Source organism: Myotis daubentonii, chromosome 17 (assembly GCF_963259705.1).
Source record: "Myotis daubentonii chromosome 17, mMyoDau2.1, whole genome shotgun sequence".
Classification (NCBI taxonomy): domain Eukaryota; kingdom Metazoa; phylum Chordata; class Mammalia; order Chiroptera; family Vespertilionidae; genus Myotis; species Myotis daubentonii.
Window position 1 is genome coordinate 34,789,540 of NC_081856.1, and position 26,279 is coordinate 34,815,818.

General features: G+C 36.1%; 1 protein-coding gene across 2 annotated transcripts in view; it reads left to right on the forward strand.

Annotated features, from left to right (window-relative positions):
• Nucleotides 1-26,279, forward strand: part of CSMD3 (CUB and Sushi multiple domains 3) — an 886,927-nt gene that overhangs the window by 851,978 nt on the left and 8,670 nt on the right. For both annotated transcript variants that reach the window (XM_059671887.1, XM_059671888.1), the window contains 7 exons: nucleotides 1,171-1,344; nucleotides 2,716-2,789; nucleotides 9,161-9,272; nucleotides 11,586-11,765; nucleotides 14,360-14,425; nucleotides 19,884-20,042; nucleotides 23,524-23,636. In XM_059671887.1, coding sequence (XP_059527870.1) covers nucleotides 1,171-1,344; nucleotides 2,716-2,789; nucleotides 9,161-9,272; nucleotides 11,586-11,765; nucleotides 14,360-14,425; nucleotides 19,884-20,042; nucleotides 23,524-23,636 — 878 coding nt within the window. The remainder of the gene's footprint in view (nucleotides 1-1,170; nucleotides 1,345-2,715; nucleotides 2,790-9,160; nucleotides 9,273-11,585; nucleotides 11,766-14,359; nucleotides 14,426-19,883; nucleotides 20,043-23,523; nucleotides 23,637-26,279) is intronic.

Consider the following 26,279-nt stretch of genomic DNA (forward strand, 5'->3'; position numbering starts at 1 on the left):
TTTCTCACAAATACATACAACCTACAAGGGCAGGAATCTTAGTTTGTTTACTGATAAGTCCAAGTAACTAAAACTACCTAAAATACTATCTTTCTTTTAATAGTTAAATGAGATAGATAGATAGATAGATAGATACATGATAAATAGATACATGATAGATAGATATTGAGTGGAATCATCTAATCAATTTATTTAGAAATCCTGTCAAGTTAATCCCTTCAGAGGTTGCTGTAGACCATTGAGATTCCTTAGTTTTGCCCAGTTTTAGACTCTGATGGTTTCCCTTTCTCTTAAAAACACAACACCCACAATCCTCTACAGTGCTCTCACCGGTGTTGCTAAGTGGCTAGAGCATCAGCCCCGTGCACGGAAGGGTCTCAGTTTTGATTCCAGGTCAAGGGCACGTACCTGGGTTGTGGTTTGCTCCCCACCCCCGGTCAGGGTGCTTCCAGGAGACAACCAACCGATGTGTCTCTCACACATCCCTGTTTTTCTCTCTCTCTCCTCCTCCCCCTCCTTCCCGCCCTTCCACTCTCTGTAAAGCAATTGAAAAAAATAAAATAAAATTATATATATATATATATATATATATATATATATATATATATATATATATATATACACACATACATACACATACACATAGACATACACATACATACATACTCAGGTGAGGATAAATTAAAAAACTGTTTAAAAGCATTCCCCATAGAATTTTGAAGAGGAAGGACAAAATACCATGGTGTGTGCTCTGACTGTTCAGCAGAGGACAGCAAAACCAATAAGCATGTACGTTATATACCCTGCAGTCTGGAGTGACAAACTGGACAGGATGGGCTGGTTTTCTCTGGCAGAGCCGTCAGGATTACAGTTCACCTTTGCAGCCCATATACACAATGCTGTGTGGCTTGATTCTGGCCAATATTTTTTTAGAAACTGAAATTACTAGTACTACTAGGTGGAAAATACCTGAGTCAGATTAATTTTTAAAATATTACACTGAGTCAAGCGTGCAGTGTTCATGTAGACAAAAGTAAATCATTGGAATAGACTATCATGGATTCCATGTCACTTTAGTCTAATATTCCAGTCAGTTCTCACCATTTTTCTAAATTGTTTACTCCGATGAATCCTAAATCTTTATCATCGTTGTCTTTTTTTCACTTCCAGCGAAGTTCTGTGGTGACCCTGGTACACCTGCCCAAGGAAAGCGAGAAGGCAAAAGCTTTATCTACCAGTCAGAGGTTGCATTCAGCTGCAATTCTCCTTTCATATTAGTGGGAGCAAGCACCAGGATTTGCCAAGCAGATGGCACTTGGAGTGGTTCCTCACCTCACTGCATAGGTAATATCAATGGAAGGTTGATTACGCTCAGTAATTCTGGTTATAATAGGTAGTGGTGACATTTAACGGTTTTCCTATAAACTATGGTTGACTAAATGTGGAAAACGAATGTAAAATGTAGAAGCAATTAGAAACACTGAAAATTAATATTAGTAAAACATAGGATATTATTTTTAGCATGCAAAACTTCCAGAAGAAACATTTGAAATATTTTTTATCAATAAAGTGAAAAAATAAAAAGCTTTTATATTAATAGCATTATTAAGTATAACATTAATATAGATCTTTAGCATTAATAAAACATATTCAAATGAAATTAAATTTGCTTCAAAAATACACAAAACATATATTGATTTAAAATGGCTCTTAGTTTATTTTCTTATTTTAAGATTTTTAAATAGATTTTTAGAAAGAGAGAGAGAGAAAAAAACATCAATTGGCTGCCTCCTGCATGCCCCCTACGAGGAATTGAGCCCACAACCGAGGCATGTGCCCAGATTGGGAACCGAACGGGCAACCAACCAACTGAGCCCAACCAACTCAGCCACACCAGCCAGGGCATTTCCTTTCCCTTCTAATTACTTTTGACATACAATGTTATATTAGTTTCAGGTGTACAACATAGTGATTAGACATTGCTGTACCTCAGGAAGTGATCAACCCTGAGAAGCCTGGTATCCGTTTGGCAGCATACATAGTTCTTCCATTATTATTGACTCTACTGCCTTTGCTTACTTGACATGCCTGTGACAATTTTTATACCTGGCAGGTTGTCAGAGTACATCACTGCAACCCTAAAACTACATGGCACATTTGGTAAACTAACCAGATGATCTGTCATGCAAACTAGCCACCTCATGGACGACCAGCCCTACCATTCCTATGTCTGAATCTCCTTCAGCTATCAGTGAAAACTCCAAGTAACTAAGTCCTGTGTGTGGGCAAAGCTCTTACTTCTTGAGGGGGCTATTATTCTACCTGAGATTATAATTTATCAAAGTCCTTGGGCAAATATTTTATGCATATGTTCCTCTTTCATATCCTTCATTTTTCTGTAAATTTTTATCCACAGAGTTGCAAAAACAGGCTTCAGAGTTCAATAATTGCGTCATTTATATAAAATGCAGTAAAAACTGAATTTCTGGCTTTAAGATTAGTAGGCTCTATCCACGGTGACATGCTATTAGATTTACACCCTTTATTAATACCCAAGGCCATTTCATTATAGCTGATATCACTTAAAATTGTTTTGTATGAAAGAAATACTCTGTGCAAATGCTGTTTATAGATGAGAAATAAAATGATCAACAAAATTGAAAAAGTGTAGTAGTAAATTTTGAAGAAATGTTATGTTTTTAATCTTCATTTTAGAACCAACTCGTACGTCATGTGAAAACCCAGGGGTGCCCCGGCATGGATCTCAGAACAGTACATTTGGATTTCAAGTGAGTGCTTTAAATAAATATTTCCATTTAGTATAAACCTATATCATTAGGCTTCTTTAGTTCACGTGCATTTAGCCCTGTTGATGCAAACAGAAGAAAAGTTATGTTAACTGCACTTATAAACATTTTATAAAAAGGTAACAGACAATAAAAGAATGGACATAAAAGGAAATGAAGAGAAGGAAAATATGCTTCAAGAATAATAGCCTAACTGACCATAAAGATGAAAGAAAAGAAAAAGTGGACATAGCTGTGAGCGCAGGAAAATACATAAGCAATAGGTAGTACATAAGAGAGGGTAAGTAAGAGTATGTGAGGTAGTAAATGAATAAACTCTACAGGAAAATGTGGGGCCAGTGAGAGAAAATAAAGATGAAATAGGTTAAAGGAGAGACAACTGAGACAAGAGTTCACTATTACATCAGATGTGATTATTCAATAAGGCAATAAGACTAAAATGGTTTTGCTTTATAATGCACATATAATACATATTTTTTACATATTGTCATTGATGTGGGAAATATCTGAAAAAATAACTTAACCATAACCTATTGTTACACAGCCTGCAGTTGGACTGTTCTATTACAATTCTTTAACATGCCCAGTCATGTGTGGCTGACTTTCTTGTTCTCTCGTTTTTCCCATTTAGATTTTATGTAGAGATTCAGCGAGTTTTTCATTACAGGGCCTAAGGGGAGCCAAAGTGCATACTGATTCTAAAAGGAAATTGTCAATTTACACATTACCCAGCTGCCTTGTTTTGCAGGCTTTTCTAAACTGTGCTATTTTCTGTGAAATTCAGTGTGAGCCTGAAGAACATCTATTTCTAAAGAAAGTATTCATCAAAGGTGCCATGTTTTTGTTGCTAAAAATAGTTTTCATTTATCTACAGTTCAGGCTCAGTATGAACATTGATTTGATAGCATTTCCAACTCTCCCAGTTTGCCTCAGGCCTCCCTAGATAATACAAAAGTGTAAAAAAGTGTCTCAGCCTCTATTATATTGATGTTTTTAGAAAACTTTAGATTCGTAAGTACATAAAAGGTTTTATCAGTTGATCTAAGTCCTGAAAATTGGACAACTAGCTAAACAGCATTAGTCCTCGTTATATGGACAAAGAAACTGAAACAGATGTGACTTGGCTTTGATCACAAGTCACTGACAATATCCTGACAGAACACAGAATTGTGATGGTAATGTCTGTGCATCATATCAGGTGTGTTTTTTTTTTCTTTTCTGAAAAATATGAGTCCTTTCTAGTAAATACCTTTTGAGATCATGGAACTAGAAATGAGTAAAATTAAGTTTGGAATAGCTATCCAATGAAATGAATAGAATTATTAACTGAATTTTAAGAATTCTATTATAATCATTAAAAATGTTGTTACAGCACTAGCCAATTGAGCTCACTGGATAGAGCATTGGTCCAAGAACAGAAGAGTCCTGGGTTTGATTCTGGTCAAGAGAACATACCTTGGTTGCAGGCTTGATTCCTGGCCCTAGTCGGGGTGCATGCAGGAGGCAACCAATCGATGTGTTCCTCTTATATGGATGTTTTCTTCTCTCGGTCTCTCTCCCTCCCTTCCACACTCTCTAAAATTCAATGGGAAAATATACTCAGGTGAGGGTTAAGAAAAAAATGTTGTTACAAACTTAACCTAGCCCCAAATTCATATTATTTGGCTAATAAAACTATATTAGATTATTTTATTCTATCTAGGTAAATATGAATTTGACTAGATTTCAAATATGGTTAGGTGTACATATAAATTATATTAATCTCTATTATAATTGCAAATGATATATTGAGTATATTAAATTAAAGACATCAACTTTTGCCCAGCTGGTGTTGCTCATTGGTTGAGCATCAACCTATGAACTGGAGGTCATGGTTCAAGATTCCCAGTCAGGGCACATACCCAGGATGCAGGCTTGATCCCCAGTATGGGGTGTGCAGGAGTCAACCAATCAATGATTCTCTCTTATCATCAATGTTTCTCTCTCTCTCTCCCTCACCTTTCCTCTCTGAAATCAATAAATTTACATATTTTAAAAAGACATTAACTTTTGCAAATGCATATAGCTGGTATGTGTGTGTGTGTGTGTGTGTGTGTGTGTGTGTGTACTAATTATATTTACTATAAGTGTATAATTATATTTACTAAATATGTATAGAGCCAACAGAGTTTTAAAAATTCTAGTTCTAATTAATATCAATTTATTGGTAGATTGTAATGAATATGGTCATATATAACTAGAAAAGCCATCTTTATCAGTTGAGAAAAACTCTTGCAAGTAATATATGGTTTTGAGCTAGCTTAAGCCAAAAGGCATTACAAATCAAATTCCGGGTATGTCTGAGACACAGAGAAGGAATTAAGTGAGAGTCATCAAACCCAGAATTTAGGAGCTGGACTCCAATACTCAGTCCCCAGTCTTCTGTGTTTACCACATTTCCTCTCTCTGCAGATTGGCCATATGGCCAGGGGTGCGTCACTTCTATTAACATCTCAACCGCATAGAGAAGTGATTAATTACCTCAATCTCAGTTCCAAATTGCCAGAGAATCAGAATAGTCCCTTTTGTATCTCTCTTGTTTTATCAGGTGGCCAATGGTGAGTTAAGTAAAAACAGCTATAGTAACCCCACTTCTAGGAGGGACAAGAGAAAGGAGAAAGTTATGAATTGCAAAGGCATTTTCTTAATTTTCTCTTTAATGTGTTAATCTATTCACTTTTCTTTTCTACATAGATTTATAATAGTAGATTTTTTGGACATAGATATACTTACTAATATATAAGACTATATATTACCTCTTGATAGAATAGTCTAGAGATGATGATAACTCTAGTATTAAAAAATAATAATAATGATTATAATTTATCTTTTTATCTAAAATATTGAAAATTGGAACAGTTTTTTTCTGGAAATAGATTGCTAGTGAAGGAAGCAGCTGTCAAAATGATTGATACAACACCTAGATTAATTATGGGATAAATGCCAAATACATATTTCGTTAACTGCTGTACCACTCTTTAAATTGAGCTCTGAGATTTGGAAGGCACATTATTTAGATGTAGGATCTGTAACATAAAGCTATTATAGACATGAAGTGTTTTAAATCTGACTCTTAGATGTTTAACCCCAAGTTATTTAACCCTAAGAGAGTTAACCCTACCAAAATAACCATGGTGATTATGTGTGATTTCTAGTATATAATCAAAATTAGTACTTAAGTACATTAAATAAGGCAAACATGTTACTTAGTGTTTATTATATTTAAATGATGAATACGACATGAACTTTAAAACATAAATTTTATTTTTTAATTAAAATCTTCTGATTATTTTTTAATATAAACTTACAATATACCTTAAAAATCAAATTTTCTTAAATCAGGAAGCTCAGGGTCAAAATTGATGCTCAGTGAAAATCCCCTCTGCATCTCATCTTAAACACATATGTTATGCCTTTATTTTTATGATCCCACCTTCCTACTTCCATTTTATAAACCTTGAATTATATATTCCTTTTACTAGAAGTTCTCCCAATTTTTTTATTTTTTTTTTTTGGATGGGGGGGTGGGAGGTGAAATGTGTAATATAAACGTAACAAAACTACAAATAGAAAAATTGTTTAAAATACATTACAGAAAGCATATACATTTTTGAAACCTTAACTATAAATATATTTTTGAAGGTCCAAATTTGGTGGTAGATGAAATGAGGGAAGATTTATTGGTGAAAGGTGGCACCCTTAACTGAGATCTCACCTAAAGTAGGATTGTAGGATTGACAGGGGTTTGAAGAACTGTTTGATGAGCAGAATTGCAAAATCTACAATGATCAGTTACATAATCCAGGCCTTCGGAGAAAGTAAAAGTCTGTAGCACCATATTGTACACCCTCAGGGAGTCTGTAAATGGCATGCTCCGGAACATAATATAGGAAGGCCACTGTTTGTGTGGAATGCAGCATTCTGGCAGTGGGCAATATAGCAGCCTTGGACAAAATGGGGCATTCAGGGGTAAGAGATCTAAGAGCTAAAGTGAATGTGTTATGAGAGACACAATCCTAGGAAACTAGACAGGTAAATGATGTTCTAAGAGAATGACTATTGGAATTGAATGTCTCCGGTGTACCATAGTTCTGGCAGATAATGAGAGTGTGAGAAATAGTGGATTTAGCTAGTCTCAAGGTCCACATAGAATCTTGTATTAAACTGTGTCACCTCAGGCTCAGCCTCATGTTGCTTCAGCAGGTGTGAGTAGGAGCTAAGGGGAAAGCAGAAAGCAGGTATCTGTGTTACGTACTGAGGCAGCGATTGAGCATTCTCAGCTTCCAGTTGTTGGGGAAGGATAAAGTGGCAGGCCCTAACTATTCCTCCATCTCTAATCATTTAATAAATCATGGTGGTTTTTTCTTGTAATTTATTTTGGGTAAACAGCTTCCTTCCCCCATGTACTTCCACACACCAGTCCAGCTTTTATCCACTCATTTCTAAAATGTCAGCGGCAGCCTTGCGATCAGAACTGCCATTCATCATTCATTTTGTGTAGTAGTTACTTCATACAATGTCCACTTAATTTTCCAAAGAGATTACTTTCTACGCCACTTTTCACTGGCTCTTAAAGCTTTAGCAACTTTGCTTCTATTTAAAAAGGATTTCAAATGTCACAGCTTGCCATTTGAGACCCTTGATTCTTACTTGTCTCTGACTTAATACTTATAGCTAGAATTTATTTAAAACCTATGTGCCATTCCTGTGTGGAATAGATTATATATATCCTATTTTATTTAATCCTCAAAACAAATCTCAAGACAAATAATCTTATCATCTTTATTTATAGATGGGAGGTTAAATCTCAAAGACGAGATATTCCTTATTTAAGTAAGATCAGATCCAAAGTGAAGCCAAGCATAGGTTAGTCTGGGGTCTGGTTTTTTTTTTTTTCTTTTTCTTTTTTAACGTTTCTATTTATTTCAGAGAGAAAGGGAGAGGGAGAGAGAGAGACAGATAGAGATATCAATGATGAGAGAGAATCATTGATTGGCTGCCGCTTGCATGCCCCCTACCGGGGATCAAGCCTGCAACTGGGGCACCTACCCAGACTGGGAATCGAAACTGGACTTCCTGGTCCATAGGTTGACGCTCAACCACTGAACCACACCGGCCAGGCTCTGTTTTCTTTTTAACTATATTTCATTGCCTCCCATTTTAGCCCAGCTGTGTGAACTATCCATGTCAACCAATGAAATGTACTCTCGTTTTTTATAAACTAAAATGATGTGTATTTTAACTTCCATACATTTTCTCATCATTTTCTTACATTGTTTAATTTTATATCAGTTGCTCTCAAACTTTAGAATTCGTTAAAATCACATAAAAGGGCCCTGGCCAGTGTGACTCAGTTTGTTGGGACATTGTCCCTTACACCACCAAGTGGTCATGGGTTTGATTCCCCATCAGGGCACATACCTAGGTTGCAGGTTTGATCCCTTATTGGGGACCATGTGTGGGAGGCAACCAGTCAATGTTTCACTCTCACATCAATGTTCCTCTTTCTCTCTCTTTTCCACTCTCTCCCACTCTCTCTTTCTCAAATCAATAAAAACATGTTCTCAGGTGAGGATTTTTAAAAAATCACTTAGAAGGTTTGTTAAAACACAGATTGATAATCCCTACCCTAAGAGTTTCTGATTCAGTGGGTCTAGGGTAAGGTCCCAGAATTTTCATTTCTATTAAGTTCCTGGGTGATGGTAAGGTTACTGGTCTGGGAACCACACTTTTGATAACCATTGTTGTATCTATTTATCTCTATTCCACATCCTTGAAAACTCAGTTCAAACAGCAAGTCTTCTCTTGCATATTTCTGTCACCTGTACATCATTCAGTAAACACTTTTATGTCTAATATCATATTGCATTTACTGTACCCATATTCATTTTCCTCTTATGTTTGTAATCTTTATTTCCATATCTATTTTATCCACCTTAATTTATCTTTCTTAACCCTCTGTCTGTCTATCTGTCTGTTAATCTATGTTATACTCATATGTAACTTAATGACTCTTTGGTACCTATATATCTTCTTCATATTATGGCAAAAAGTTTGGCATCTATGTATACTTTGGGTACTCAAATATTTGACAATGTTATATACATAAAGAGATCTATGCTTTTGTCTTTAGCCTTGACTTCCTCCCCCCAATTTTATTTTAAATCAGATTTCAATTTATTTTTCCTCCAACTTCTATGATGCATAATTTCTTTTGAAAACATTTTCTCATTCAAACTTCTTTCTTTAACCATATTCGAAGTTGCATTGGAACATTTGTTGTTGTTTCTTTTTTCTCCTGTAATTTGCTGCAGGTAGGGAGTGTTGTACAATTTCATTGCAAAAAAGGACACCTTCTCCAGGGGTCAACAACACGTACCTGCCTGCCAGACCTCACGTGGAGTGGAATTCAGCCCGAATGCATACGTAAGTATTATGGCTAAGAGATTATACTTATCACAGAAGAATTTATATGCATTTTCCTTCGAATGGTGAAAATAAATGTATATCCATACCACAGATGCATCACATTGATGTTTCAGACTATTATAAATCATAATTCATGTATATAAGTTTATTACTATATCATAACCCTATGTCCATTGGGAAACATTCTTTCTAAAGAAGGCAGAAGGCATGAGGTACAATTTTATTCTTCTTTAAGAGTTATTGTAATTGTGTTCAGTTTAGTCACCTGGTAGTTTTAGATAATGATTAGTTTTTAGATTTATAGATCTGTGCTCTGAATCTGAAATACTCAGATACAGGAGGCTCCTGCATAGTGACTCTTAATCTGATCACTTGTGAAACTCTCTGAGCATCTGAGGAATGCTAGAAAAACCCATGTAAGGAAACATGCATGTACACCTTGACCAAGAATTTGAATATTACTTCAGGATTTCCTGGAGCTGGTAAATATGCACTGACCCTAAATTGAGAACACTTGCTGTACAAATTAAATTAGAATGAAGTTCAAGGTCACTAACCAATCTTTTCTGTCTAACAGAAATAAATTTTAGCTGGTGAGTTATTTATCTCTTCTTTCCCTCCCATCTCCTCTTTCTTATCCCCTCCTCCATCTTTATACATTCTGATCCTCTTGGGGGAAAGAATAAAGAGTAAGAGGGAGGAGAATGGTATATAATGTTTAGGATTTGCTGAAGTTAAATAAAGACGTACAAATGTACTCTAGCCCCTGTTCTTAGCCACTTTAATGATCATGGGAGCCCCTGTGGACCTGAAGCTTGCTGAAAAGCACCCAAACACTTCACTGAGTCATGTCAGATGCCCGCTTGGTTTATATTTAAATATGGAAAAATCTCTTAAAAGATAATTCCTCAGTGTGTACGTTAGAACAGCTGTTTGGAACGTGGCTAGGTATTTCATAGTAAATCAAGATTCTCTGATGACCTACATTTAGAACATGATGATTTAAATGAAGATAAACAGCTTCTGTTACTGAAAAGCATCTCAGAATTTTAATATGTGCTTAATGTGGGGGTTAAGAATGTAGCAGAGACAGACTTTGTGTTTATCCTTAGCAATAGTCCCCCATGAGGGTTAAATTTCATTAACTGAATTGAATTAATTATAAACCATGTAATACAATGTTTATCACAGTGTTAAAAATGTTATAGTTCTGTAAGTCTCCATTGAGAAATTTATTTTCCAAATAAATTTTTCCACAGAATACTTTTCTCAGTCACCATCTTTTATGAATTTTTATCCATGAACAAATGATCAGAAATTTTGTCTTATTTAGGGAAAAAGTTCTTGCAGCATCTATTTCTGATTGAGAAAGGCATGGTCTTTAAAATACACAAAACAGGTGAACTGGGGGTCAGGGCCAAGAAGTGCCATAAGTTTAGGTAGAGTGGAATCAAGGTAGAGAATTAGGAGTGAGAGGAAATGAAAAAGGGAAATAAAAAATTAAATGATTGAAAAAATACTGCTAGCATATAAGTCAAAAATATGACCAGAAAAGTTCATAAGTAGAAAAAAAGTTAAATTTTACTTTATATATTAGGAATTATTAATATCAGAATGATATAATAAGCTGTAGTTCAGTGGTTCTCAACCTTCTGGCCCTTTAAATACAGTTCCTCATGTTGTGACCCAACCATAAAATTATTTTCGTTGCTACATCATAACTGTAATGTTGCTACTGTTATGAATCGTAATGTAAATATCTGATATGCAGGATGGTCTTAGGCGACCCCTGTGAAAGGGTCCTTTGACCGCCAAAGGGGTTGCGATGCACAGGTTGAGAACAGATGCTGTAGTTGTATTTAACTTTAGAAAAAAATGTTTCATAATTTAAAGTAAATGTAATACATTTTAAAAATCATAAAATAATATTTTCTAAACTGGCATAGAAAATTTGAGTTGGAGAAACTTTAAGAAGTATTTTACCATGCGACCTTTAAAATGTTAATATGCATCGTGATTCTAAAATGATGATGTAGTATACATTTATGAGCTTAATTATCCACAGTCTTTTCCCCCCTCCATTTACCTATTAACATCATGTTTATCAGAAGATTGTTTAGGAAATGCTAGTCTATAAAATCAGAATGTATATTTACATTTATGTATTTCCTTTGATTCATTAAGTAATTATTTTAAACACTATTTATATAAAGGCATTGACATGCCTTTAAAAATATATCATGACTCCAGTCTCGAAATTTTCTTAACATGTCTATAAAAACGAACATTTTTCTCTCTTTTTTAACATAGCCCACAGCTGTAAGCAGCCGGAAACTCCTGTTCATGCAAATGTAGTAGGAATGGACCTTCCATCCCATGGGTATACACTAGTTTATACCTGTCAGCCTGGCTTCTTCTTAGCAGGTGGAACAGAACACAGGGTGTGTAGATCTGATAACACCTGGACTGGAAAAGTTCCTGTTTGTGAAGGTAAATTTTTTTTCCCTATAAAACCTTTCACAGGAGATATTGTATTATTTTGACCTCCCTCCAATAAAAGAGACAAAAAGTAAATAAATTAAATTAGCTTAGGAGCAAGGGAAATTTGTTGGCCAACTCTAAGGAAAGGAGTGATCTGGATACTTCTGAACCCCGAGGCACAAAAATATTATTCGGGTCTTTATAGCTTCTTTTCCATGTCCTGGTGTTTGTTCTTGTCCTTATTACTTCTTCTAGTTTTCTATTCATGGTAGGCATACTAGTTTTATAAGGCTAACCATAACAAAATACCACAAGCTGGGTGGCTTGAAAGACTAGAAATTTATTCTCTCACTCTCCTGGAGGCTGGAAGTCCGAAATCAGTCGGCCCAATGCCCCCTGCAGGCTCTAGGGAGGATCATTCCTTACCTTACCGCTTCTAAACTTCTGATGGCTTCTGACTATTCTTGGCATTCGTTGGCTCAGACCTGCCTCATCTCAGTTTCTGCTTTCATCACATGGCTTGTTCTATGTTTCCTATACGTCCTCTCTTCTTCTTATAAAGACATCAGTCATTTGTTTTAGGGATCATTTCACCTTAAGAGCCCCAAATAATTATATAAGCAAAGACCTTATTTCCAAATAAGGTCATATTCTGAGGTTCCTGGTGAACATACAATTGCGGGGATACATGCTTCAACCCACCGCAGTGAAAAAATTGCTTCCAGCTTTCCTGGCCTCATACACTTCTGGCTCACACCCTGGTAAAAAAAATCTTTCCCAAAGCTTGGTCATGAAAGCATATTAAGGAGTTCCATTGTCACAGTGTTGAACAGAGTCCATTTCTAAGTCCATTACTCAGCCTGAGTGATATGGTACATCGAGTTTTTTTAGGTAAAGTGTCAACGGCTCTTGCTGCTTCGTCAGGACAGTCCCCATCTAGACAAGATGTAAGGAATTTATGGGAGGAAATAGGGTTATGTTTCCAAAAGAAGGAGCAGAGGAAATTTTTTTTTTCTGAATTCTTGATAAAATTATCAAGAAACTATCTTTTCCTTTTATTTTTCTTTTCTTCAGACCTTCTAATTCTTGATCTCTTGAAGATGTTAATGGCTTTATCCTTCTTGAAATGTTTTTTCTCTCTTCTTTTAGCTAGAACATTACTGTTTTTTATTTAATTTTTATGGTAGAAATCTTTACAGTGTGAGATCATATTATTTTATTTGTTTACTTGTCATTGTCTTTCTTCGCTCTTTGCCCTTTCATCTGCTCCTCCCCAACTAGAATATAATATCAATAAAAACATAAACTTTACTTTTTACAACTGTGATTTTAACATCTAGATCAGTTCCTTGCATGTGAATGTGTTAAATAATATTTGAGTAAATAAATATGTTATTCCCCCATAATTCTGGCTATCTATTCTCCATTTCCTTTATTATTTTGTACCCATGATTTTCTAACGGCTTGTTCTTAGCCACCTCTTTGTTTTACTCTATATTCTCTCCCTAGATAAGGTCATTTAAGCCAATGGCTTCAACAGTCTCCTTTAAGGAGATTATTTGCAGATTAATGTTTATAGCTTATGTTTCTTCTCTTTGCTTCAGAATTTATGTTCACTTGCATACTTGATGTTTCTTCTTGAATTCCTCAGAGACATTTCAATACTCAATATATGCACATCTGAACCCCAAAATTTTTTTCACTGAAGTCTTCATTTGGTATTCTCTATCTTAGTGGTACCATTGTCATATAGTATATAGACATCTAGTAGTCAGCTTTGACACCTTCTTATCCCTTTAAATCCACCAGTATTTCAACAGTTTTTTAAATTTATCTGCTTTTTTGTTTTATCATCACTACTGCAGTAGTCTCACTGAAGATTAGTTCTACTGGGACCATTGCTACAGCCTTCTAACTTCCCTGCCCCTGTCTATATCCACTTCTTTCTAAATTGTTCTCCATCTTTCAGCCAGAGTGATGTTCAACCAAGTAACTTCCCACTCAAACCCTTTAAAGACATTACATTGTCCTTAGGATAAAACTCTAAGTCTTTCTGTGGCCTGCAAGCACTGCCTTTCATCATTCTTAGAGCTTTCCAGGCACATCTAGCTCCGCACAGGATTTCTTTGGTTTATGGGCTACCTGTGGTGTGATTTAAAGCTCTAGTTTTATGTTTTCTCCATTGAGCCTACCCAATTCCTTATGACTCTATGTACTATCTCAACATTGTTTTTATTATTTTTAAACAAATGATTTCTGCCTTTTTGCAACAGGAACATACACTCAGCCTTCAGCTTTTATGTTGGAATCAACTGCATCCATAATAGATATGCCTCTAAAATAAGAAACAGTATTCCATTATGTGGTAGCACTAATCTCTCCCCTTGTTTCCCTGGACATAAGAGGGGTAATTACTGAAATTGTTAGCTGTACAACAGGAGTGTTGAGTGGGGACAGACATACTATGATGAACAGGACATATTGGGGAAAATTATATGATATGTCAGAGAATAAATTTGACAGGGGATCATGTTTTGGGGAGGTGTAAGTAAGTGTTATTAATTACGTTAACTTTTATAAACATTTTTTATTTCTTTTCATAGCTGGTTCCAAAATATTGGTGAAAGACCCCAGACCTGCACTCGGAACACCCAGCCCAAAGCTAAGTGGTTAGTAACTTCAGTTGTTTTTCTAAAAGCCATGATATCTAAAATGACTATTTATTTATAAAAATATATTTTGGTATGTGAAAACTATGTATTTGACAATTTGGAATTTGACAGTTTGTGTTATGAGATATTGAATCTCCAGCAGTAAAATACTATGACATGTTAATATTCCAAAAATATTATTTATAGTTCTCCCTATAAAATTTCCTTCCAAGATTATCTGCAAATTACTGAATAATAATAGCAATTATTTTATTTAAAATATTTTAAAAATGGAACGTTATATAAAATTTTTAATTATAGATTTTTTAACAAAAGAACAAAATGCACTTGTTATGTGATTAAAAGTTTAGGAACTTCTAGAACTCGTTCAGTTTGTTTTCAATGATTAGATTTAAAAAGCAAAATTTTAAAACCTAGCATAGTCATTAAAACATGGACTTGGAAGTCCAACAACATTGATGTAATTCCTATGTTATAACTCCCTACCCTATGACTTTGGAGAAGACTCTAAAGAAATCAATGGAAAAAATATCCTTGGGTGAGGCTAAAAAAAAAAGTAAGGGTTCATATATGAAAGCTTCTCTTTTAGTATTAGTCAATATCTTATTTACATTGACATAAATGAAAAGCTACTAATAAAATTGAAGGCTTTGAGTCTAATCTTTACCTGGGAGATAGAGTGGCCCAGTTGTATTGAATCAGGAAGAGTGATAGGATCCCATTTTAGTTGGGTTCAGAAATTCTCAATGTACATGTTACAAAACTGGAGTGCTCACAGAACTCTGAGACACTGATTTATTCAGCACTCAGCAATAACAGTCAGAATGTCACTAAGGCAGTCAAATAGCCTGTCAACATAAGAGAGGAAGGTTAGCAATAGAGTCAGACAGCCATACTGGTCATTCAGTGCACAGAATTTTCCAAGAGAAATGCTTTCTCGGGGAGCAGATGGATGCTCTAAATAATGACTCCACATCAAGTATAAATCTGGACTGTCCTAGACAAAACATTACAGTGATGACCAGTAAATAAGTCAGGCAGACAAAATAAAATCATATGGAAGAACTAAGCACCATGATGAGTTTAACTAATATTCAACAGTAAAGATTTCTGCATCAAATAATTATAGAATATATACTTTCCTCAAAGGCACATAGGACAGCTATAACAATGAATCATATATTAAGTAATAAATAAATCTACACAAATTTCAAAACACAGTCATTCCTGATTATGATACAGTTAAAAATTAATAAGAAAATGAATACATTTTTAAAATTCTTGAATGTCTGGAAATTAAGAACAAGATTTATGCTGATGGATAAATCATGAAATAAAGACAAACTTAAAATGAAAAATATATCACAGAAGTTTAGTTATTTTGAAATCTAAATATCTAAATTTGGGCACTGAAGCGAAAGAAGAGTTATGAAAGAATTCATACACTTAAATCCTTACATTAGAAAAGAAAAAAGCCTCAGAATTAGTGAGTTAAGTGTTTCTGTTAAGCAGATATAAAAATTCTAACAGAAAACAAACAAAAGAAATCACAAATCAAGGCAATAAAAATGAACAAATAAACCCCAAAATATAATAGAAAAATCTAAACAGTGCCAAAGGTAGTTGTTTGAGAAAACAACGTGAAAGTTTTCTGGTAAGATTGATCAAGAAAGCAACAAAAAATAAATAATAAAATAAAACTAAGTGTGAACATAACTACAGAGAGTAGATAATGAGAAACACATTAACCAAAAGCTATCGAAACTTTCTTTACAAAAATTAAACAAAATGAATAAATTACTAGAAAATTATATTTTATCAGATCTAACTAATAAACCTGAGTAATTCAATAACAAAATAGTAGTTAAAACTATTTTCATAAAGAAAAACCATATACATGGCTCTACTGATGAGTTATACCAAATTTTAAAGGAACAGAACAGATTGCCCAGCTTTACAAAAATTCATCCAGTCAATAAAACTCATTCTATGGTACCACAAAGCTCTAATAACTCAGTAAATACATAAAAATGAAAAATTACTGACCCATTTGACTCCAGATTAAAGATGAAAAATAATTCTACACAAAATCTTAGCAAATAAAATAAATTATAATAAAGATGACACATCCAATTGGGGTCATGATAAACATACATAAATATGTTTATGTTAAATAATTCTTAAAAGTAATCTATCACAGTAAGAGATTAACATGTGCCCAGCCAGTGTGGTTCAGTGGTTGAGTGTCAACTCCTGAACCAATAGGTCATGGTTTGATTCCCAGTCAGGGCACATGCCTGAGTTGCAGGCTCAATCCCTGGTGTAGGACATGCAGGAGGCAGCTGATCAATGATTCTCTTTCATCACTGATGTTTATATCTCTCCCTTACTCTCTCTAAAATCATTCTTTATAAGAGAGATTAACATGCAAAAAATATGATCATTATAATACTTTTACCAAAAATACTTTTTTAGATTTTACATATATTTATGAGTTTTTAAAACCTTTTAATAAATTAAAAGAAAAGGAATTTCTTTCACTTGAGTAAAGGTATCTATAACACTGGAGCAATGTCAACCTAAATGGCAAAATATTAGAAGCATTTCATTTAAAATCATGAATGAGTCAAAGTTATTAGATTACTAAAAAGAAACATTACTAAAAAACATACTAAAAAGAAACAGCCATAAAAGGCTGACAGCTGGGCTGAGTAGGGGGTGGAGGGATTGAGCAAAAACCAAAAAAAAGGACATTAGTGTGAGGATTGCTGGAGGCGGGTAAAGGAGGATTAATGGTGGTGTATGGAGACTTGGAGTGGTGAACACACAATACAATGTACAGATGACCTGTTATGGAATTGTGCACTGAAACCTGGGTAATTTTCTTAACCAGTGCCACCCCAATAAATTCAATAAAAGGGGGGGGGGGATGAATGAAATTTGTCAATGGTTCAAAGTCAGGAGCATTAACACTCTATTTGGCAAAGACGTGAAGCCTATGAAGCAAAGCTGATATTCAAATGTCTTGGAAAAAAGGATCATGACCATTGTTTTCCTCGTCATGGATAACCACATCAGTGGTAGTTGGATGACACTTTAGAGTTTATAAAGAACTACCAAATACGCAATCACATTTAAATCTGAAAATAAAACTAACAATAGAAAATATTATTCCCATGTACATAGGAATTTAGATGAACAAATCATGTCTGCCTCTCTTGCCCTATAATGAGTTACATTATGGGGTGGGGGAGGGGGGAGGGGAGAAGGTGGTGCTGGCATGCTGGAGTTTGCAGGTACAGGGTTACCATAGCCAATTCTTTTTAAAAAAAAAAAATACATTTTTATTGATCTCAGAGAGGAAGGGAGAGGGAAGGAGAGAATCACTGATTGGCTGCCTTCTGCACAACCCCTACTGGGGATCAGGCCCACAACCCAGACATGTGCCCTTGATCAGAATCCAACCCAGGACTCTTCAGTCCGCAGGCTGACACTCTATCCACTGCACAAAATCAGCTAGGGCTCAGCATAGCCAATTCTGTGCATTCTTCCAAGCTACAATCAGTGATGTCTTGTCCATGATTTGAAATCTGCCATTATGGGAATATCTACACTATATAAATCAGCAAATGCTACAGAGCTTTTGTTGTTGTTCTGGGGAGTCAGGTAAACATTTACTACCACATCCGTGATTAATCCTCATGCAGTGCGCTTTGCTTCAGCTGCTACCTGCCTCTTTCTCTTGCTATTTCTCCTGTCACTAGATTCTCTTTCATCTCCTTCAACCAACATTCCTTACTTTCTTCTAAGCACCATGGACAAGATCATTAGGTGTAGCAGATTTTCACGAAAGGTTCAGGGGTAGCAAAGAGTAACCACAGTGTGGGGCAGGGAAAGTGAACCATCACAGACAACAACAACACTTATTGTTTGAGTGCATACTATTTGCCGGAACATCCTTCCCCGTGCTCCTCCTCTTATCTCTACAACTAAGAGTCTGTTATTCCAAATCCTTGATTTTTGTAATGCAGGACAATTTAGCTTGCTACTCACTCCTACAAACTTGTCCTGGGTATACTGTTTTGTTTTAAATCTGATCATTTTAATACTTTTTATTGATTTTTTTTGAGAGAGAGACATGGATTTGTTGTTCCACTTATTTATGCATTTACGGGTTGATTCTTGTATGTGTCCTGATTAGGGATTAAACCTGCAATCTTGGTGTATCTGGACAGTGTTCTGACCATCTGAGCTACCCAGCCAGGGCTAGATATACTTTTTTAAAGTTAAACACTCTTTATGGTGCTTACTCAAATCAGGGGCTTTTTCCATATTCACTGTATCAAATTTTTAGGCAAGGCCTGCCTATGCATACAGAGTATAACGGTGTAGTTTGAGGTTTGGAGAGAAAATGCCACTACAAGGATGACTTGGAAAAGTTCACTGGGTCAGGAGTATGGATTTTTTCATGATATTAACCACATGTCTGCCAAATATATGTTTTATTTGCAACTACGCAGTGAGGTATAATATGCAAAGTTTCTCTATTTTATCTTTGTAATAATACTAATGATAGAGAAGATTAGATGAAAAATGTGAATGACTTAAGAGAAAAAAAAAAAGCTTTTCCTTAAATCCATGCCATTCACTCACTCACCAAATGGCCAAGGCTCCATTGAATAGATGATTTCGGGGTGGAGGGGGGAGCTGGAGGGGAGGGGGGCTTTGATATGATGTATATGTTTAATGGAAACTTCACTACCACAAAGAGTGTTTTTTCTTTAGATGAAAGTTGGATAACATTAAGAATATTCTTTGGTTCTGCTACAAGTTGTCTCTCTCCAAAAGAAAGACAGTTCTAGTGACAGTTCTTTATCCTCAGAGCTGTGAACATGGTGGAGCCAGTTCTTCCCCAGGAGCGTCAGATATCAGAATAACTGAACTTGCATTCTGTTTAGGGGACAAAGGCGTGTCCCTCCTGACAGTCTTCTGAGGCTGTTGTGCAAGGAGGGTTTAATCTCTGTGTCCTTCCTCCAGTGAATCTATTCCCCCTGCTAGGGGGAGAGCAGGCCTTTTGGGACTGGTATATAGACTGACTTGACTCAATAAAATCATTCTACTTTCTTCCTGAAATAAATATATTATTATAGGAGACTAAATATATGTAAACTTGATATTTACCTGGACTGTAAGTATAAGTCTCATGTCTCTTATGGTTGGTGTTTATTTTTTATTGATGACTCATGGACAAATCTATGTTATTGCAATTTTGGTTTATTCTAAAATAATGGGAACACTTTTATGTGAAGAATTTATTTTATAACACACACTCCACATTACTGTGTATTTATCAAATATCACTATCCAATAAACTACTCTTCATTAGCCTCCTGTTTAAGGCTTGTATTTATAGGACATCATAAGATTAATGTGTGTTTATTTCATCTATTCACAGTTCCTGATGACGTGTTTGCCCAAAATTATATATGGAAAGGCTCTTACAACTTCAAAGGCAGGAAACAACCCATGACCTTGACAGTCACTAGTTTCAATGCTTCCACTGGGAGAGTCAATGCCACACTCAGCAACAGCAATATGGAACTGCTACTGTCAGGTATTACCTTATGAGCAACAAATAACGCCTTCATTCCCATCATTTTTGTTAGTGATACTGTGAAATATTCGTTACTTTTTTATGACATAATTCATTCAGAAACAGGCTTTCTGTTTTGTTTTGTGTTTTTTGTTTGTTTTTGGATTGATGCATAAATATTTCCACACAAATATAAAACTCTGTGATACCGAATAAAGCTCCCTTGGGAATATTTTTGTGTAACTAGAATGAGACATCATGAAATAGAACAGAACTTTTCATTTGAATATAACTAAATCTCCCTCTGTTCTCATGACACCAAAGAGACTGGACTTGTGATTTGCCATCTATTTTATGGTCACAGAATCATGTCTTCAAATGAAAATGTTGAGGGCACCATAAGTTAAGACAGAAGAGGTAGAGCTACAGTACTGTGAACAGGCATCAGGGCCCCACGCCACTGTCCATCTGCTTGGCCTAGTCAGGTCTCTGTTTTCTCTATCTAGTGCACGCTTCTCTCATTATCCTTGATTACTGTTTTTGCAGACATTCAGATGTTTTCTCAGATGTCATCTTGTCAACAGTATGCCTGATGAGCCTTCTAAAGCAGCCTTCACACTACAAACACAGTCAGACCATATCTCAGAGGTTAGAACAGCATCTGAAACAAAATAGGCCTAAAATATTGTCAAAGTAATGAATTTGAATTATTGCTCTCAATAAATATATTTTTAAAATATTAATATCGCAAATATGAAATATATATATATATGTATATATACATATATAGTTTTAAACACCTTGACAGTGTACATATTCTAAATACAGTAGTTCCCCCTTTCTTGTGGCTTTACTTTCCATGGTTTCAGTGACCCAAGGTCAGTTGTGGTCCAAAAATATTATATGGAAAATTCCAGAAATGAACACTTCATAGTTTTAAATCGCAAGCCATCTGTGTAGCATGATGAAATGTCGCTCTGCTTGCTCCTTCCCTCCCAGCCAGGAAGTGATTCATTCCTTTGTTTAGTGTATCCAAGCTTATGCTACTTAACCTTAGTCACTTAGTATCCATATCAACAGAACGGTCAACAGTGACCTCATGCTAAGTCACAATGCCTGTATCCTTCTCACTTCATCTCATCGCATAGGCATTCTGTCATCTCACATTATCAAAAAAAAGAGGTGAGTACAATGCAATAAGATAGTTTGAGAGAGCATGCACTCAACATTTATTAGAGTATATTGTTATAATTGTCCTGTTTTATACTTGTTGTTAATATCTTACTGTGCCTAATTAGTAATTTAAAGTTTATCATAGGTATTTATGTTTTAAAAAATTATATATATATATATATATATATATATATATATATATATATATATATATACACACACACACACACACACACACATATGGTTCTGTATTATCTGCAATTTCATACATCCACTGGGATCTTGGAAGTATACTCCATGGGTAGAACTATCAAATATCACTTAAAAGAATTCAATGATCCTGTAAACCCAGAGTAAAAGTATTAGGAGTTAATATATATTATATTTTAAAAATTATAGATAGTTGAGCCTGGCTAGAGTGGCTCAGTTAGTTATGCATTGCCCTGTGCACTGAAAGGTCGTGAGTTCAATTCCCGGTCAGGGCGCATGCCTGAGTTAGGGGTTTGATGCCTGGTTGGGGGCATGTATGGAAGACAACCAATCAATGTTTCTCCATCAGTGTTTCTCTCTCTCTCCCTTCCTCTCTCTAAGTATGTCCTTGGGTGAGGCTTTAAAAAATTATAAATAGTTGCATGATATACACAAGAGAAATGCCTTTAAATTGTGACTACTGATTTATGCAACTTTGAAACACAATTTTTTAAAATTTTCTTTGAAAGTCTTATCACCAAATAAATGTATATTGCTGACCCTTGAACAACACAGATTAGAGCCACATAGGTTCACTTATACATGGGATTTTCTTTCCAATTGACCTACGCAGTTTAAACCCGAGTTGTTCAAGCGTCAACTAGCAGTTGAAGTATGCAAGTGTAGAGGGCAGACTTCAATTATACACAGACTTTCGATGGCACGAGGACAGTCAGTGCCTCTAACACCCGTGTTGTTCTAGGTTCAACTGTACTTGTTCTAATCTAGAAATTTTTCTAAACAAATTTTTACAAATATAGAAAATAAAACATGAACTATTAGATTAGTTTGCTGTCACTGTCTCTGCATATATCACTTATAACATTTTCCAGCAATATTATTTTTATTACTCTTATGTCTTTTTCCTATTAATTATAATTTACATTATGTCAAGTTCCACTTATCATTATCTTTGTATTCACAGCATATTCTTATATATAGGCATAATATTAAGTGAATGAATAATTGAATCAAATTTCAACCATCAGTTAATCACAAAATTGTAACTTACACATTTATTTATTACTAGAAGCCCGGTGCACAACATTCGTGCACTTAGCGGGGGCGGGGGGTCCCCTCAACCTAGCCTGTGCCCTCTCACAGTCGGGCATCCCCCAATTGGTCCTTAGCGCTGCATCAGAGGCAAGAGAGGCTCCCACCACCACCAGCCTTGAGCTTGGCTCCTGGCTCAGCGGCGCTCCCCCTGTGGGACACACTGACCACGAGGGGGCAGCGCCTGCATTGAGCATCTGCCCCCTGTTTGGTCTGTGAGTGTCATAGTGATCAATCCTTCTGCCTTTTGGCTGATTTGTACATTAGCCTTTTATTATATAGGATTATTCCACAGAACACATTTATAGTCCAGCTTATTTCGACTCTTAAAATATTTACCATTTAAGAAAAACAAAACAAGACAAATCATTGTTTATATTTTGGCTTCTCTCTTTTATGCCATTGCCTTCATTGACCTTCTTGAACTAAAAATCCTACTTGACTTCTCTAGACCCAGCTCAAATGCTTTTTAAAAATAAGAATTTCCTGATGACTCCAGTTTGAAATAATCCCTCTCCTTTCTGGGTTTTTATTTATCATGTTCTCTCATGTATTTTAGTTAACTGTATACGTTGACTTATATCTCCTACTTAATGGGAAATGCTTTTAAGCATTGTATCTTTATTTATAGGCTCCAGTTGCATCTAGAATACTGTCTATCACATGGTTGGCACCCAATTTATTTTAAGAAAAATATAAACAATTTAAAAATTATATTCATATTTTTAAAGATTTTAAATGTCATTAGGGGAAGAAATAATTTTGTTTGTAATATAATGGAATGATGTTATTAAGGGCAGTAACACTTAATTTTAATAGCATAGGTCATTTAAACCCAACAATGAAGATTTAAGTTGAGAATTTCAGCTGAAAGATAAAACAAATGCACATTGTAGGATTTGTGAATAGCATCACAGATAAAACTGGCCTTGACTTGGCCTTGTTTTATTTCTTTTTCTGTCTAATCTATTACATGATATATGTAAGGAGTTATAGATAATAAAATAAAGCATAACTGTTTTTACAGGTGTATATAAAAGCCAGGAAGCTCGCCTAATGTTACACATCTATCTTATTAAAGTGCCAGCTCATGCTTCTGTGAAGAAAATGAAGGAGGAAAGTTGGGCTATGGATGGCTTTGTAAGTATAGTTCTTTAAAAGTCTGCTACTGATTTTAATAACAAATTTGTTGCTTAGATCTGTCCTTAAAATTCCAGAAAAGGTAATATTCTAAATTTTGCTAATTATGAACATACACACATACATAAAAATGACAAAATTACTATTCTGAGTATTTTTTAAAATAAATGACTGCATTTATTTAGTAATCTAGAGGTTAAGCCTAGGATTTTTGGATTCCGATGAGCTTTGCTTACTCTTTTAATATGAATGTGTACAGAAGCATATAGTTTTTTATTGCTCTCATTAAATCTATTTTGTCTACAGTCAGTACTATGATAAATAAATCTGAATAAAATATAATTCGGTCTTTGTCTGGAACCACTATTTAAAGCATATGCAACATATTAATAAAAGGCTTCAGAAAAATTAAGTATACCCATTCAATTTAAGTACAGATTTAGAATATTTTCTAAAATTGTCTATGAACAGGAAGTTATGTAAATCGGTTCATGTGGGGAGATAGTTGCCATAGTTTCACCATGGAGTCACCCTGTCCTATTCAGCCACTTATGTGAATGGAGTTTCTAAATTGGGAGCTGGAAACAAGTCTTACATCCACATACTGCCCAGGAGCTTTTGTTGAAAAATAAGCGTGAGAGAAAGAGCGCTGACCATATTCTCTCAAGTAACAAGCCTTTTTTTTACAAGAAAGACCTAGCAGGGAAGAAGATATATAGTCAGTCATAGGCTTCAGTAAGTTTGGTTCCTGAGGAAAAAATATCCATTCTGTTTCCCTATCTGTGCCGTTATTCATGGAGTTGGAGACTAAATCTTGTCTTCAATGTATATAGGCTGTTTAACTGTATTATTTTATCTAGGAAAAAAATAAATGCATTTTAATATTAGAGTTTGAGCTATTATTTTCAGAAGTATCTCATTTTTAAAAACTGCCATGCCCATCCCTAGCTGGCTTGGCTCAGTGGATAGAGCATCAGACTGTGGACTGAAGGGTCCCAGGTTTGATTCCTGTCCAGGGCATGAGTAGGGAGCGAGCAGGAAGTTACCAATCAATGGTTCTCTCTCATCATTGGTGTTTCTCTCTCTTTCTCCGTCTCCATTCCTCTCTGAAATCAATATTTTAAATAATAAATAAATAAATAAATAAATAAATAAATAAATAACTATAAAAACTGCCATGCCCAGAGTATGATGTCTGATAATAAAGAATAAATTTTACCACCTGTGCTATATCAGGCTTGTGCGGGTGGTTTGGTATGATATTTTGCTTTAAAGAGAGACAGTCAAGTTTTTGGTTGTTGTTTTGTTTTATAACTTTTATAATACTAGTAGAGGCCTGATGCATGAAATTCGTGCACTCGGAGGGGGTCCCTCAGTCCAGGAGCCTTCGGGAGATGTCCAACTGCCGGCTTAGATCCCTCCCTATGGTGAGCGGGCCTAAGCCGGCAGTCCGACTGCCTTAGCGCTGCCACGGAGGTGGGAGAGGCTCCTGCCACCGCCGCTGTGCTCACCAGCCGTGAGCCCAGCTCAGGGCTTCTGGTTGAGCACTGCTCCCCCTGTGAGAGCTCACTGACCACCAGGGGCAGCTCCTGTGTTGAGCATCTGCCCCCTGGTGGTCAGTGCACATCATAGCAATCGGTCGCTCCACAGCTCAGTCGATTTGCACATTAGCTTTTTATTATATAGGACTAAAGGCCCGGTGCACAAAAATGTGTGCACTGGGGGGGTGGGGGGAGGGGAGGTCCCTCAGCCCAGCCTGCGCCCATTTGCAGTCCAGGACCCCTTGGGGACTGTCCACCTGTCGACTTAGGCCCACTCCCCGGGGCATCAGGCCTAAGCTTGCAGTCAGACATCCTTCTGGCAGCCAGAGAGGCCTCGGGGGATGTCCGACTAAAGGCTTAGGCCACCAAGGGAGCTGTGATGAGGAAGCTGGGGTGACAGAGGAGTCACGCTGTCCCGCCCCGCTGCCCTGGGTCGGGTCGCACACGGGACGCCTGGATGGTGGCCAGGTGGGCCAGCCGATCACTGCTGCACCGCCCAGCCGCCCCTGGTCGGGTTGCACATGGGACGCCCGCCGCCCTGGGTCGTAGACAATAGGCCCGGATGTCAGCAGGGCAGGCGGGATAGCACTGTCCTGCCCCACCGCCCCAGGTAGCAAATAGCAGGCCCGGATGGTGGCAGGCAGGTGGGATGGTGCTGTCCTGCCCTGCCTGTAGTATGCAAATTAGCTGCCATCTTTGTTGGTGGTTAATTTGCATATCACACTGATTAGCCAATGGGAGGTGTAGCAAAGGTATGGTCAATTACCAGGTTTGTCTATTATTAGATAGGATAGATAGATGACTTAGGTGGCCAATTGCAGCTAATTAGAACAACCATCAAGGTTAATTATTATTATTACTGAGCAGGAAGATTGAAATGTTTAAATTCCTATTTTATGTATGAGATCAAATGATGCTACCCATGTACAGATTTTTTTTTAAATATGTTAATAATCAGCATTTACAGCATTAGACATAGCCACATAATCTCAGAGTCACTGAACCGGGATTTTGCTCATGTGTCTGAGGTTAGTGTGGCTAGACCTGTTGTCCATGTGGCCCACATTCTATTAGAAGCCATGGAGTCTGTTCTGGGGCCCAG